Source organism: Phyllobates terribilis, unplaced genomic scaffold (genome assembly GCF_046119375.1).
Source record: "Phyllobates terribilis strain yellow unplaced genomic scaffold, ASM4611937v1 Scaffold_4__5_contigs__length_816908805, whole genome shotgun sequence".
NCBI classification, from domain to species: domain Eukaryota; kingdom Metazoa; phylum Chordata; class Amphibia; order Anura; family Dendrobatidae; genus Phyllobates; species Phyllobates terribilis.
In genome coordinates this window covers 415,170,108-415,184,444 of record NW_027362764.1, presented here as the reverse complement: position 1 = coordinate 415,184,444, position 14,337 = coordinate 415,170,108, and the positions used below count along the sequence as shown (strand labels likewise).

General features: G+C 47.4%; 1 protein-coding gene across 1 annotated transcript in view; it reads right to left on the bottom strand.

The window, feature by feature from the left end:
- Positions 1–5,085, bottom strand: part of UBE2QL1 (ubiquitin conjugating enzyme E2 QL1) — a 72,019-nt gene extending 66,934 nt beyond the window's left edge. Inside the window, exon 1 of the mRNA XM_073678613.1 lies at positions 3,750–5,085. Coding sequence (XP_073534714.1) covers positions 3,750–4,559 — 810 coding nt within the window. The 5' untranslated portion in view covers positions 4,560–5,085. The remainder of the gene's footprint in view (positions 1–3,749) is intronic.
- Positions 5,086–14,337: the final 9,252 nt, after the last annotated feature.

Sequence of the window (14,337 nt, the reverse complement as noted above, 5' to 3'; positions counted from 1 at the left end):
CATTGTGCAAATGATAGCAATTATGAAGGGTAACGCTGCAGGAGATCAGATGCTTAACCTGATCTCAGACTGAAAGAGAAATTGGGGTAATATGCTCCAGTGATTGTAACAGAGCACCAGGACCAGAGCCAAAATGTAATAGATAATTGCTGGAAATGGAAAGACACTTGTACCTGCCAACAATGAACGGGGTTAATTTTAATAAATAAACACCTCAAATCCTGTCTCTATTACATTGGTCTTAGGGTAGAAGTCTCTTGATTATTAGTGATTTTTACACATAAACACTCAAAAAATATGATGATATCTAGCGCGACACTCATAATAAAGTCACTTTTTTATTCATTGACTATATGCATGCATTTTATGGAATCGTATTTCTATCAACTACTTGCTAAAATTTTATTACCGTAACTGCTATAAAGGCCACTCCAGGGCAAATGTTTCGGTGAGCAGTGCCGGTTCAACCGATTGCATACTTGCAGTCACGTGCCGAATAGCTTCTCATCTGCTTCTCTGATGAGAACCTGCTGACAGGTTCCCTTTAAGTCCTCATCTACTTCTGCAATATCACCACTGGAGAGGAGCCTGGGTAATGTAGGCTAAGTCTAGTGTGACTATGGGGCTCATTTCAGGCCTGGGGTCAGCAGGTCACCAGTGATTGCAGATGGCCAGTTGTCAGCCACTAGTCCACTGGAAGATGTTCCCAGGGCCCTGGGGTAACCCAACACTCATTTTCCAGGTGTGATTACAAACACCTTTAAAGAGAACCTGTCAGCAGGATTTTGCTAAGTAAATTACAGGCATTGTCATGTTGGGACTATTACACCGATTAATATGATACCTGAGGTGAAGAAATCCTTCTTGTGGTGGTTCTTGTGTAATCAGTGTTTGCAGTTTTGAGTTAATAATATGCTCGTGCTCCGGGCGGGACTATGGGCAGGGTTATTCTTGGTGCTCTAGGCCATATCAGCAAGATAAGACCTGCCCACAGGCCACCCCGAAGCACCAGTATGTTCCTCATCATACAGACAGACACAAGAGAGATAGGGGCGGCCTGTGGGCAGGTCTTACCTTGCAGATCTGGCCATGAGCAGCAAGGAAAGACCCTGCCTAAAGTCCCGCCCCGGAGCACGAGTGCCTCATTAGCTCAAAACTGCAACACTGATTACACAAGAATCACAAGATGGATTTCTTCACCTCAGATGTCATATTAATCAGTGCAGCAGCCCCAACATGACACTGCCTGTAGTTTACTTAGCAAAATCCTGCTGACAGGTTCTCTTTAATAAGCAGATGTCAGAATTGTATTTTATGATGAAGCCACTCCCCCTCCCCTTTGCGACAAAAGATGTGTCAATCTTTGTTTTATGTGCATAAGACTTAGCACAGACCTTTAAATTATCCTATGTAAAGAGGCATTTTGACAACAACATAAAAATAGGGCAAATCTGAAGGATTTGAAATAAATATCTAAAAGGTGAGGCCTCCAGCACTAATTTAGTAACCCCTCCCCCACTCATAAAGGACAATGGGGAATGTAACAACTGACTTCCCTTGCTACGTCATCCTTTGCGTTCCTGGTAGGCTACCCTCATGATCATTAAGCCAAAAATGGCATCATACTTAAAGAGCTAATCATGGATGCCAAGACAAAAAAAACACTAATAGGATTGGCCAACGGCACTGTAGGCAAAGCGAGACGTTAATGACAAGGGCATATCTCAGTGACTACTGGTGTAGGCGATGCAGTGTGTGGACAGCCTAACCCTTTCTTTCTGTATAAGATCTGTTTTATTGAGAGGATGATTCTCAAGATAATCTTCTATGTACTTGTTGGGTAATTGAGATGGCTTCTGCTATCAAGAACTATCCCCTTCCTCAGCTCTTGCCTATGAGAGGTCATCAGTCATTGAAAACAATACACGTCTATTGATTTCATAGCGTTGTAGTACGCTTCTCTTTTACTGCAGCATTAGCACACACATTGGAGCCCCCGGTAATAATAGCTGTCCATTTTGGGGGCTCCTTATACAAAACAGGGATTGGATTTCTATGTGTGTTTCCATAACATAAAATATCCAATGTGCATTGTATATTGTGTATCTGATACTTTCCTATATTTATCCTAGAATGTCTTTAGGGTCATTCTCGGGGGCTCAGGCAGAGGGTAAGTTCAGTGCAGAGATTCATCATTTATTGTTTGGCTCCCAGTATCGACTTTGTGTCATTTCCCCTATACATGACGGTATATTCCTCTATGCGTTTTCCATCATTCATTTTTACACTGTATATAACCTTTACCAAAAAGCTTCTCCATTCCCTCCACTCATCATCTAAATACCCTCTAGCCAAGATTTACATACTCAATTTATCTACCTCGAAATGTCATATCAACTGCGTACCGATTGAGCTTATATAGAAAAATTCACGTTTCTAGCGATAATAATAGGTAATGTTGTCTAATCCGTAGATCGATATGCAGGAATAGAAGAGCAGATAGTGATGTAATAGGGTAGTACATATCACTATGACGTATTCAATATACACAAAGGCATCGGGTATGTCTATATTATACTGGAACAAGATGCCTCATTGAAAAAAAAATGAAAATGTAATTCATAATGTATTTTACCGTTCAAGCTTAGGTTTGGTATCAAACATTTGGTTCACCTATAGGCGAAGTTACAGATTTGGTACAATTTCATAAACACTTGGAAGAAAATGTGGGTTAGCCTTGGAAATGTCTACGTAATGCAGTGACCATCAATTATGGTTGAGTGGTCTTTCTTTAGAATGCGTCCTTTGTAACGCCACCCTTTACATGGCTCGTGGGCTCAATGAACAAAAGTCCATTAAAATGTATCAATTCCATTAGACATACTATCACCGGTAGTGTAGTAAGAAAGACATGTATTAATAGTGATAACGAGCTTGTACTTTATGATCAGCAGCTCTTGGTCTACCTTATTATCACAAGAACAAAACTTACATTTTCTCTACACCATGCAAAAATGACACATCTGACACAAAGCCAGTATGGGTTAAGCCAGCACTTTGGATTCGGATCTCACCGGTGGTAAAAGTGCCTGAGGAAAGCAAACCTCGCTCTACATAATATTCCTTTGGGCGCTGTAACCTCAATCTCACAAGCAGATGTGATCTGAAAATAAGTGACAAAGGCTAGACAATGAATTCAAATCTGAGGTCAACAAATGGTCACTGGCTCATTGTGATCTTCCCAATCTTGTGAAGCTCACTGATGATCTGAGAACAATGCTCCGGGCCCAATATCACATTAGCACCTAGGGCTCATGAATTGTTCTTCATGTGGTACCACCGGATTGTATTTGTGGTTTGGGTATAATAAAAAATAATAGTATGATGATGATAAAACCTTAATAGATAGGCAGCAGATAGGCGGTGATTGCTCTAGGCTCAGTTTTCACCTGTCAAGGGTGCCATATTGTACAATGATCTGTAGATCTTCTATGACGGTCTGGTGTAGCTAATAGTGGGGAGTAAAAAAGAGCTGGACCTGTGTAGAAGCATGAGGCTACTACATCACCATTTCTGCAGAATACAGAATGACAAGCTCAGTAATGGCATCCCTAAGTCTGATCTGCCCATGACAGACCATGAAATATATGGATAAGCAAGGGTGGGACATTTAGGAAAGACTCAGGTAGGACAAGGCTTGCACCACCACAGCCCATGACAGAATGTGGAAGAGTGACCCTCAAACTTACCTGCCCTTTAACTAGGCTGGCTGCAAACTGTCTCATAACTGCTTCCACCGTGTAGGCACTGGACCATCCCCTGGGGGTGAGAAGCTCCATGCATATAGCTCCACCATCCAGCACATAGCCATTCTCCAACCTGGGGCTCAGCACCCTCATGAAAGGTGGCGAGAAGGGAAAGTTGTCCGGGAAGGTGAGGTTGAGCAGGATGAACTCGGTGTTGGTCTCCTTCATGTCCTGCCACAGGGTGGAGTCCTTGTCCACCTGGTGCAGCTTGACGTTCCAGTCAAACAGGCTGTCATCCACCAGCTCCACCGAGATGAAGTGGTCGCTGAGTTTGCGGATGTCTTGAAGTTCCTTCATCAGCCGCCGGCTCCTCACCTGGGTGCAGTGCTGCCTGTTGGGGGGCAGGAGGGGCTGCAGTGAGGAGCCCCCGCTCGGCTTGTTGCCCCCTCCTGCACTGCCCCCTCCTGGCTGCTTGGGCTCCTTGGTAATAGTGGGGGTGCTGGTCTCTTTGGCACTGCTCTTGTCCTTATGGCACTGCTCGTTCTTCTTGCCCTTGAGGTCAGCCTGGCTGAGGATGCCCTCCGTGCTGGAGGGGTTGCTGCAGCAGCCTGCGCTGCCCCCGCCGCCGCCGCTGCCCCCGCTGCCGCCTCCCGCGGAGCCTCCTTGCTGTTTGTTGCTGCAGTTCTTGCCCTTCTTCAGCGATCCCTGCTGGCTGCGGTGGTGATGATGATGATGATGGTGGTGATGCTTGGGGTCCTCCGTATCTCTGTCGTGAAGACGGATCAGTCCTATTTTCCGCAGCAGTGTGGCCATTTTCCAAGGCAGCACAATGTGAGACTGCTGATGACTGGACGCGGAGACGGTGCCACAGATTCCACTCAATCACCGGGTGCCCGTCAGATCACAGCTGGCATAGCAGAGCCCAGCACAGCAGCGGAGGTGACAGCAGCCCCCTTACCCGGAATTACATGCACGACTCTGGGCTCGGTGACGGCTGCTGCTTTGCATCGCTCCCTGCCGGTATCGCACAGATGCCGTCGGCTCAGTCCCCTACAGATCTGCATGTGCTGTCATTGGCATGGGCATCCTTCCTGGGAGCACACGTCCGTGCATGCTGCGTCCTCTCTCCTTGTGGTGCAGTAAAATCCTACTGATCGCCTGCCTCCCAATCCTATCCCTTCTGTCTCTTATCTGCAGCCCTCACAAAAGAGGGGGAGGGCAGCTCTGGAGGAGGGGAAGGAGCACTGCAGCTCACATGGAGGCAGCAGGCAGCCCGGACACACCACTGGCTGCTGCACCATTAATAATGCACTGGCCCCGCCCACTCCCCCCACCGGACGTCACCAGGCCCCGCCCCCTGTGCTCAGTTACCTGTGCTGCATCCTAAATCGCAGGGTCTGCAGCTATTCTGCATCATGAGGGGGCTGGCTGGAGGAGCTGCTCTTATTGTGTGGCACCGAACAGGTTACACCTTCCCCATTCTAGCCCAGCCTTGCAGAGATTAGCGAGGACTCCATTTCTTCTCCTGCTGACCCAGTTTTCTAGCAGTGACTCCCGGTACCAGCCACACACAATGTGCTACTAGCAGATCTAGGACAGGAGGAAGCATCTTCCCTCTGAGACAGACAGACAGCTGCTGATCTGCAGACCAAACTTCACCCACGAGGACAGACTGGCATCTGTGCCACCCAGAGGCAGCTGGTACTGATGAGCCTGCCCAGTCCTGATCACTGGAGCGTCACTGATCTGTACTGCAGAGCCTTCCCTTATATACATTATTCATAAGCCCCCAGGATCCGAAATCTGACCGAACCAGAGAACCCTGAACCATGCCACCAGACTGGCCACCGGACCACCAGACTGGCCACCGGACCCCCAGCTAGCCAATGAGCAGATCACCAGCCTCTTACATCTTGTGAGCCGGGGGCATATGCTCCTGTGCAGACCTCCAGGTTGATCATTATCATAAATACATGAAATACCCCTGAGGTCTGGATTCTCTCCTCGGGATGTGTCCGTCTCTGAGACGGCTGCATCTAAATCAATGGTTCAGTGGGTGTGTGAGGCAACTGTGACACTGGGGTCCGGCCTGCTACTTGTGGGATCAGTTTGGATAGGAATAAATACATTGTGGTACATGGGACTATAGAACCGCGCTGCTCTCCACAATGTCACAGCTATCATAGATGACTCAGAAATTCATTCACATTCAGCTGCTGCAATGGGATCTTACGTCACTATGGACGACATCAGTGTCGGACTGGGACATCAGCAATATTGTTTCCGGGCGCCACTGTTCTTATACATGTGAATATAACCTGACCCTACTACACACATTTACCTATGCTTCTGACGCGCCCCTGGGCCTGCTGCTTCGCGCGGCATCGCACGCACGGGGGAGCTTACCCGGATCCGGATCAGATGGGGGTAGTAGTCTCGTGGCGGTGACCCGGTCCGTGCCCAGGGAGTCAAACTGAGTGGCTGAGTAGTAGCAGTAGATGTTGGACGACTACGCCACCCGTTGAATGCAGCTTTAGGGCCGCTGCTGCAAGACAGTCCGCTGAGGCCGGTGTTATAATTGTGCAGCGTAGATGGTATAACCCCCAACGGGAGGGGTACGGCCTCAGGGCAGATAGTGTAGATGACGGTGGTAGTGATGGTGCGGTAAGAAGGCACAGAGACGTGTAATGCAGTTTCAGGGTTTTTACTCACAGGTGTTACTTCAGTCACTTCGGCCGGGAGTGACCACCCGAGCCGTGCTGCGTCCACCAGGTGCGGGACTCGGCTAACCCCCAGGCAATTCCGGAGCGTGGTCCTGAGCTCCCCTCTCTCTCTCTCTCCGGCCGTCCCCACCAGGGATCCACCTTTGTCCGGTTCCCTCGGGTCTCTCAATGGCAAAACCTTTTATGGCTTTCCTGACCCTACTCGTGGTGTACCTTCCTGGTGGATGTGGTGAGGGTCGTGGCAAAACTTGACCACGACCTCCGGTTCCTGACTAAGGATGTTTTGCCTCCGTCAGTTTGGGATCCGGTGCCCTCTTCTGCCAACCCTTCACCCTTTTGGTTCACTCGTGGGATCTCAGGGTTCCCTTTTGTTCTTATGTCTCCGGGCCTCTCTTCCTCCTTCTCTCTGCTTCAGGCCTGGCCCTGGAGCTGGGCCCAGCCGGAGCCACAGCTCCCTGTCAGCCCTCCTGGCTGCACTCTCTCCTGGACTCTCTGACCCTGTTCCTAAGATGGTGCCCACCATATATACTCCCTCTATGTGTGAGCCCAGGTGACTAGCACCCAATGGGCTCCTACTTCTATGCCCAGAGCCCCTCCCCTATCTGCCCCTACACTACTGGGATGTTCCTCCCCCCCTCCCACTCCAGCCAGGGACAGACGCTGTCGTACCTGCACATCTAACTGGTGGGAGTACCGTAGTTCTGTCCCCCGGAAATGGGATGAGTGTAGTGCATGCAGCTTGCTGAGCTCAGTTCCACACTCCATCCTTACCCGGGAATGGAATACCGCACCTCTGGTTTGAGGTGCAATACCCCTGTAGCAGCCGAGCCCTCGGGGTGCTACACTTCTATGTGATAACACACTGGGTGGTTTGTCTAATGCGGCACTTTGTCCTTAAATTGGGAATCAAGTGTATTAGCACTGCTCATGCAGGTGTGTGGGTCGCCCACTCCTTCACACGGGCCCACCGGGGGATTCACCAGTTCCCCTATGTGCCAATACAAGCTTGAACGAAATGTCACTGTGGACTAAAGTGATTGGGCGTTAGAGGCACGTGTCTTTAAAGAAATCCTCCCATGATCTTTTTTTAATAAATCTGTGTATGGGCTCGTGCACATGGCCGTATTTTCAGTCCAAGTCCGATCCGACAAAACATTAGATATCATCCGGACCAATGTTAGTCTATGGGGCTGTTCACGTGTCCAATTTTTTCTGAAAACAGAGCCGGTCTGGCGAAAAATCGCAGCATGCCCAAGTTTGATCCCATATTCGGATCGCACTCGACCATGCAACTAATGAGTGCATGGAAAATAGCCCTCCAGGCTGTGTAAGGGCTATTTGACCAAGAAGGAGAGTGATGGGGTGCTACGCCAGATGACCTGGCCTCCACAGTCACCAGACCTGAACCATATCGAGATGGTTTGGGGTGAGCTGGACCGCAGAGTGAAGGCAAAAGGGCCAACAAGTGCTAAGCATCTCTGGGAACTCCTTCAAGATTGTTGGAAGACCATTTCCGGTGACTACCTCTTGAAGCTCATCAAGAGACTGCCAAGAGTGTGCAAAGCAGTCATCAAAGCAAAAGGTGGCTACTTTGAAGAACCTAGAATATAAGACATATTTTCAGTTGTTTCACACTTTTTTGTTAAGTATATAATTCCACATGTGTTAATTCATAGTTTTGATGCCTTCAGTGTGAATGTACAATTTTCATAGTCATGAAAATATAGAAAAATCTTTAAATGAGAAGGTGTGTCCAAACTTTTGGTCTGTACTGTAGCTTTCCCCATCTTCTCCTCATTCAAGATAATAGAATCACACTTTGATCATCTCGGAGCAGAGTTTGATCAGAGTGTGATTTGCATAATTGACCCAACCCTCTTGGATGAGAGAATATACACTCTTGTGACCCTAGCCTATATGTGTGTGTAGTGTACGGTGTATGCATCCTGTCTGGGATCTAGCACCATTCAGCTCCGCTTCCCTGTGATATCAACACTCTGCAGACGCTCCGGGTCACACTGCCCTCTGCGTGACCCGGAAGTGGCGTTTACAATGTAAGCCTATGGAACGTCAGAACGAGACTCTATAGGCTTACATTGTAAAAGAGACTTCTGACTCATGCTTGGCGCAAAGAGTGATTCGGATAGTTTGAAGTGCGCTGATTTCACTGAGAAGCAGAGTCAAATGGTGCTGGATCCCGGAGAAGATGGATGTGGATGAGTATATTAACACATACACACTAAACACCATACACATATACTCAGATTTATAAAAAAATAATAATCTTTGTTTGTCGGAGTGCTTCGTCAAATAACTATGTACAAATTATTACTATAGCTTAGTCATCACCAGGGAATTAGGAGGACAGTAGAGGAATTCTGGTGGTTAGACCCAGTTAACATCACGCAATGGTCCTCCTAGTGGGAATGGCTCCTCAGCACCTGTGCTGCAATTCTCCCATGCGATAGAATCGGGAGCACCGTGCACTGACACTCAGATCAATGTCTGACAGAGTTTGAGCCGAGTGTCATTTGCATGATTGGCCCTGATTCTCTTGCACGAGAGAATATACGCTCATGTGACCCCGGCCTTAGGACTCTCTCACACTTGCATATAACTCGCACGAGTGCAATCTGATAAAAAATCAGATTGCACTCAGCCCAATGTTATTCAACGAGGCAGTGCAGATCTGTGTATTTTTTCTCAGCTGTGTTCGGCATGAGAAAAAAAATGCAGCATGCTGCGATATCATTCTGAAATCGGTACAGTGCGAGAAACAAAACGCATGCCATACGGACCATCAGTGTGGCATTCGATTTTTATGGATACATTACAATTGTGTAGCATAGGAAACTGTAAATGGTCCTGTAAAAGATTAATAGCTGCTGACTAGTGATGAGCGAGCATTCTCGTTACTCGAGATGTTCAGGTGTTTTCCAAGTATCTTCAGCGTGCTCGGATGTTATGTTTTAGTCACTCCATGGTCATGATTTGCGACTGTTTGACCGCTTTAATACATGTGAGGAATGCCTGTTTCTTAGGCATTCCCTACATGTATTTTAAGCTGTCAGTCGCAAATCATGAGCACGGAGTGACTAAAACATAACACCCGAGCACACTGAAGATACTCGTCGAGCATCCGAGGATGCTCGCCGAAAGGGTTAACAGAACATACTCACTCATCACTAGTGCTCATACACCCAGCACTAGCTGTTGGAAAAACGCTCATCCGCATAAACCTATTACTCTCAACGTTCTGTACTAATGACAAGTGTGCATGTGTCTTTAAGAGTACATAGATTTCTGGCAAAAATTGCCAATTTTGTCTCATTTTAAAGGGAAACTGTTAACATGGTTTTACATACGGAAGAAGTGGTATGGCTGTGTAGGAGCTAGTCCACCAATAAAATTGCTACCTTTATGGTAGAGATGTGTCAGTCATGAGAAATCTAGTATATAAGCCATATGCAAATCAGGCTGGCAGTGTACTGGGGGTGTGTCAGTGTACTTGGAAGAAGTAGTACAAGTGCATCGACACACCCTCTATGCTCTCCTAGCCTGATTTGCATATGGTTTGTACACTAGATTTCTCATGACTGACACATTGCATCTCTACAAAAAAGGTAGCATTTTATTGGAGGGCAAACACCTATACAGTCATATCACTAGATCCATATGTAAAAACGTGCTGACAGGTCTCCTCAGGGGTGGACATACCGCTGGTGCAGCTGGTGAAATTGCATCGGGGCCCAGAGGTCCAGGGGGGCCCTTGCCGGGTGGATAATACTGAGGGCAATCTGGCCACTTTCTCGGAGCCCAAGGCTCTAGGGGGCCCTTGGCCTGATTGCCCTCATCACACGCGGCGGGAAAGGAGTGATCCCTGCAGCTCCGCTGCCTACAGGAGAAAATGACAGCGGACCTCAGGGATCTGTCCTCTGTTTCCTGCCCAGTGGTTTCTGTCTGACACAGACGCGTGCAGCTTGATGACATCAGCAAGCAGCACGTGCCTGTGTCAGGGAGAAAGTTGCTGACAACCAGGATGCTGCAGGGGAGTGGGCTGAGAGGTAAGTGTTGTTTTTAATTTATCCAATACACTGGGGAGAGGACACTGAGGTGTGGTGTGGATGAGAGCAATGATAAGGGTGGTGGGAGAGAGCAATTATGAGGGTGATGGGGGAGAGCAATGATGACGGTGATGGGGGGAGAGCAATGATGGGGGTGATGGAGGGAGAGTAATGCTGAGGGTGATGGGGGGAGAGCAATGATGAGGGTGATGGGGGGAGAGCAATTATGAGGGTGATGGGGGAGAGCAATTATGAGGGTGATGGGGGGAGAGCAATGATGAGGGTGATGGGGGAGAGCAATGATGAGGCTGATGGGGGAAAGAAATGATGAGGGTGATGGGGGAGAGAAATGATGAGGGTGATGGGGGAGAGTAATGATGAGGGTGATGGGGGGAGAGCAATGATGAGGGTGATGGGAGGAGAGCAATGATGAGGGTGATGGGGGAGAGCAATGATGAGGGTGATGGAGGGAGAGCAATGATGGGGGTGGTGTGCGACAGCAATGATGGGGGTGGTGTGGGACAGCAATGATGGGGGTGGTGTGGGACAGCAATGATGGGGGTGTTGTGGGACAGAAATGATGGGGGGGTGGGACAGCAATGATGGGGGTGGTGTGTGACAGCAATTATAGGGGTGGTGTGGGACAGCAATGATGGGTGGTGTGGAACAGCCATGATGGGGGTGGTGTGGGAGATCAATGATGAGGGTGGTGTGGGAGAGCAATGATGGGGGTGGTATGGGACAGCAATGATGAGGGTGGTGTGGGACAGCAATGATGGGGGTGGTGTGGGATAGCAATGATGGGGGTGGTGTGGGATAGCAATGATGGGGGTGTTGTGGGACAGCAATGATGGGGGGGTGGGATAGCAATGATGGGGGTGGTGTGAGACAGCAATGATGGCGGTGGTTTGTGACAGCAATGATAGGGGTGGTGTGGGACAGCAATGATGGGTGGTGTGGAAAAGCAATGATGGGGGTGGTGTGGGAGATCAATGTTGAGGGTGGTGTGGGAGAGCAATGATGGGGGTGGTATGGGACAGCAATGATGAGGGTGGAATGGGACAGCAATGATGGGGGTGGTGTGGGATAGCAATGATGGGGGTGTTGTGGGACAGCAATGATGGGGGGGTGGGATAGCAATGATGGGGGTGGTGTGTGACAGCAATGATGGGTGGTGTGGAACAGCAATGATGGGGGTGGTGTGGGAGAGCAATGATGAGGGTGGTGTGGGAGAGCAATGATGGGGGTGGTGTGGGACAGCAATGATGAGGGTGGTGTGGGACAGCAATGATGGGGGTGGTGTGGGAGAGCAATGGTGGTGTGGGAGAGCAATGATGGGGGTGGTGTGAGACAGCAATGATGGGGGTGGTGTGGGAGAGCAATGATGTAGGTGGTGTGGGAGAACAATGATGAGAGTGGGGGAGAGGACACTGAGGTGTGGTGTGGGAGAACAAAGATGGGAGGAGAGCAATGATGGGGGTAAGGTGCATAGGATACTTTATAATGAATTGAAAAGTAGGAGAAAATGCTGTCAGGGGCTGGCAATGAATTTGGAGGTGGTGGAGAATGCTCAGCACCTGATAATATCTTCTCCCACCTCCAAATTCATTATGATGCTATCAAGGACTTATAATAAGTGGGTGGGGGACACAGGGCAGGGACTAGGGCTATGTGCACACATTCAGGATTTGCAGGAGAAACTCTGCTGCATGTCCTAATGTGTTGACAGGAAGAATGCTGTGTAAAATATTTTTTTTACCACGTTTTTGACTTGCTTTTGTTTCGTATTTTCCCCCACTCATTAGTACAGGTGAAATATGCTGCAAGAATTGACATTATGCAGATTTTAATCTGCTGCAAATTTGCAAGGAAAAAATAAGCAATGTGTGCATGAGACTTCAGGGATCTCATTCACTTTGCTTGTACCGTAAAGCCTTGTATATTTTCCGTGTGCACATAGCGTTACAGTTAATTGGGGAGAGTCACAGAGACTGAATAATTTATATTATTGGCCGGTGGAGATTATAGTTAATGGGGAGCACAGTGCTGCTTATCACTTTATATTTTGATTGGTGCATGGCTAATAGCATATTAATGGTGGGGTACATATCTGTATTCAGGGGTGCAGTGCGGGTGAAACGCATGTATGTAAAGAATATATGTGACCTTGTTATTTTCTAGGCTGGAGATCATCGTGACAAGACGAGTCGTGGCTGGGAGATGTCGACATGAAGGTCTGACCAGACGGAGAAGAAACAGCAGAAAATTACTCTAATAAGTTGAGACGTCAGCGGTAAGTATAAGTTGTAAGTGTAAGTTGATGTAAATATTATTCTATATCTGCACTGTGTGCCTTGAAGTGATAATGTTATCTGTAAAATCCCTTAGGCTGCATTCTCACATGTGATTCCATATTTTTTTTATTGGACTTGTAGAGTTTTATAGATTCATTCACACATTCGTGAAAATCATGGATATGAGAATGAGATCCGTGAGGGTCAGAGAATGTCCTGTTCTGATCTGATTTTGAGGATCAGAATAGGACATTTTCAATGCGTCTGTAAAAGCGGGCAGCACACCGACACTGCACATGGATACAGGAAGGTAGCCATATTATGTATAGCACAGTCCCTTAGTATATAGTGTACTCACTTATTATGTATTGCTCCGTCCTTAGTTACATAGTTTCCTCTTTTATTATGTATAACACCCTCCCTAATTACGTACCATCCTATCTAGTTATATATGGTGCCGTCTCTTATTATATAGCTTCCTCTGCTGTTATGTACAGTGCTATCCCTTACATAGTGTATTCTTGTTATTTTTGTCAGTCACAGCGCCCTCTCTTTATTAAAGAGTCCTCTCTTGTTAGTTATAAAATGACTGCTGATGGAGCAGCCGGTGACCAGAAGACCAGTCCATCAGCCTCCTCCATTAAAAAAGAAGATTTCCCATGCTCCATCAGCCTTTATTGCATTATATATCTAACAAGAGAGGACGGTATGTAATAAAGAACAGAGCACTATAGATAATCCGATATGTAAGGGACGGTGCTGTACATAACAAGAGAGGGCAATGTGTAATAAGCGAAGGCAAAAAATAGTACAGACCAAAAGTTTGGACACACCTTCTCATTTAAAGATTTTTCTGTATTTTCATGACTATGAAAATTGTACATTCACACTGAAGGCATCAAAACTATGAATTAACACATGTGGAATTATATACTTAACAAAAAAGTGTGAAACAACTGAAAATATGTATTATATTCTAGGTTCTTCAAAGTAGCCACCTTTTGCTTTAATGACTGCTTTGCACACTCTTGGCATTCTCTTGATGAGCTTCAAGAGGTAGTCACCGGAAATGGTTTTCACTTCATAGGTGTGCCCTGTCAGGTTTAATAAGTGGGATTTCTTGCCTTATAAATGGGGCTGGGACCATCAGTTGTGCTGTGCAGAAGTCTGGTGGATACACAGCTGAGAGTCCTACTGAATAGACTGGTAGAATTTGTATTATGGCAAGAAAAAAGCAGCTAAGTAAAGGAAAACGAGTGGCCATCATTACTTTAAGAAATGAAGGTCAGTCAGTGCGAAAAATTGGGAAAACTTTGAAAGTGTCTCCAGTACAGTTGCAAAAACCATCAAGCGCTACAAAGAAACTGGCTCACATGAGAACCGCCCCAGGAAAGGAAGACCAAGAGTCACCTCTGCTTCTGAGGATAAATTTATCCGAGTCACCAGCCTCAGAAATCACAGGTTAACAGCAGCTCAGATTAGAGACCAAGTCAATGCCACACAGAGTTCT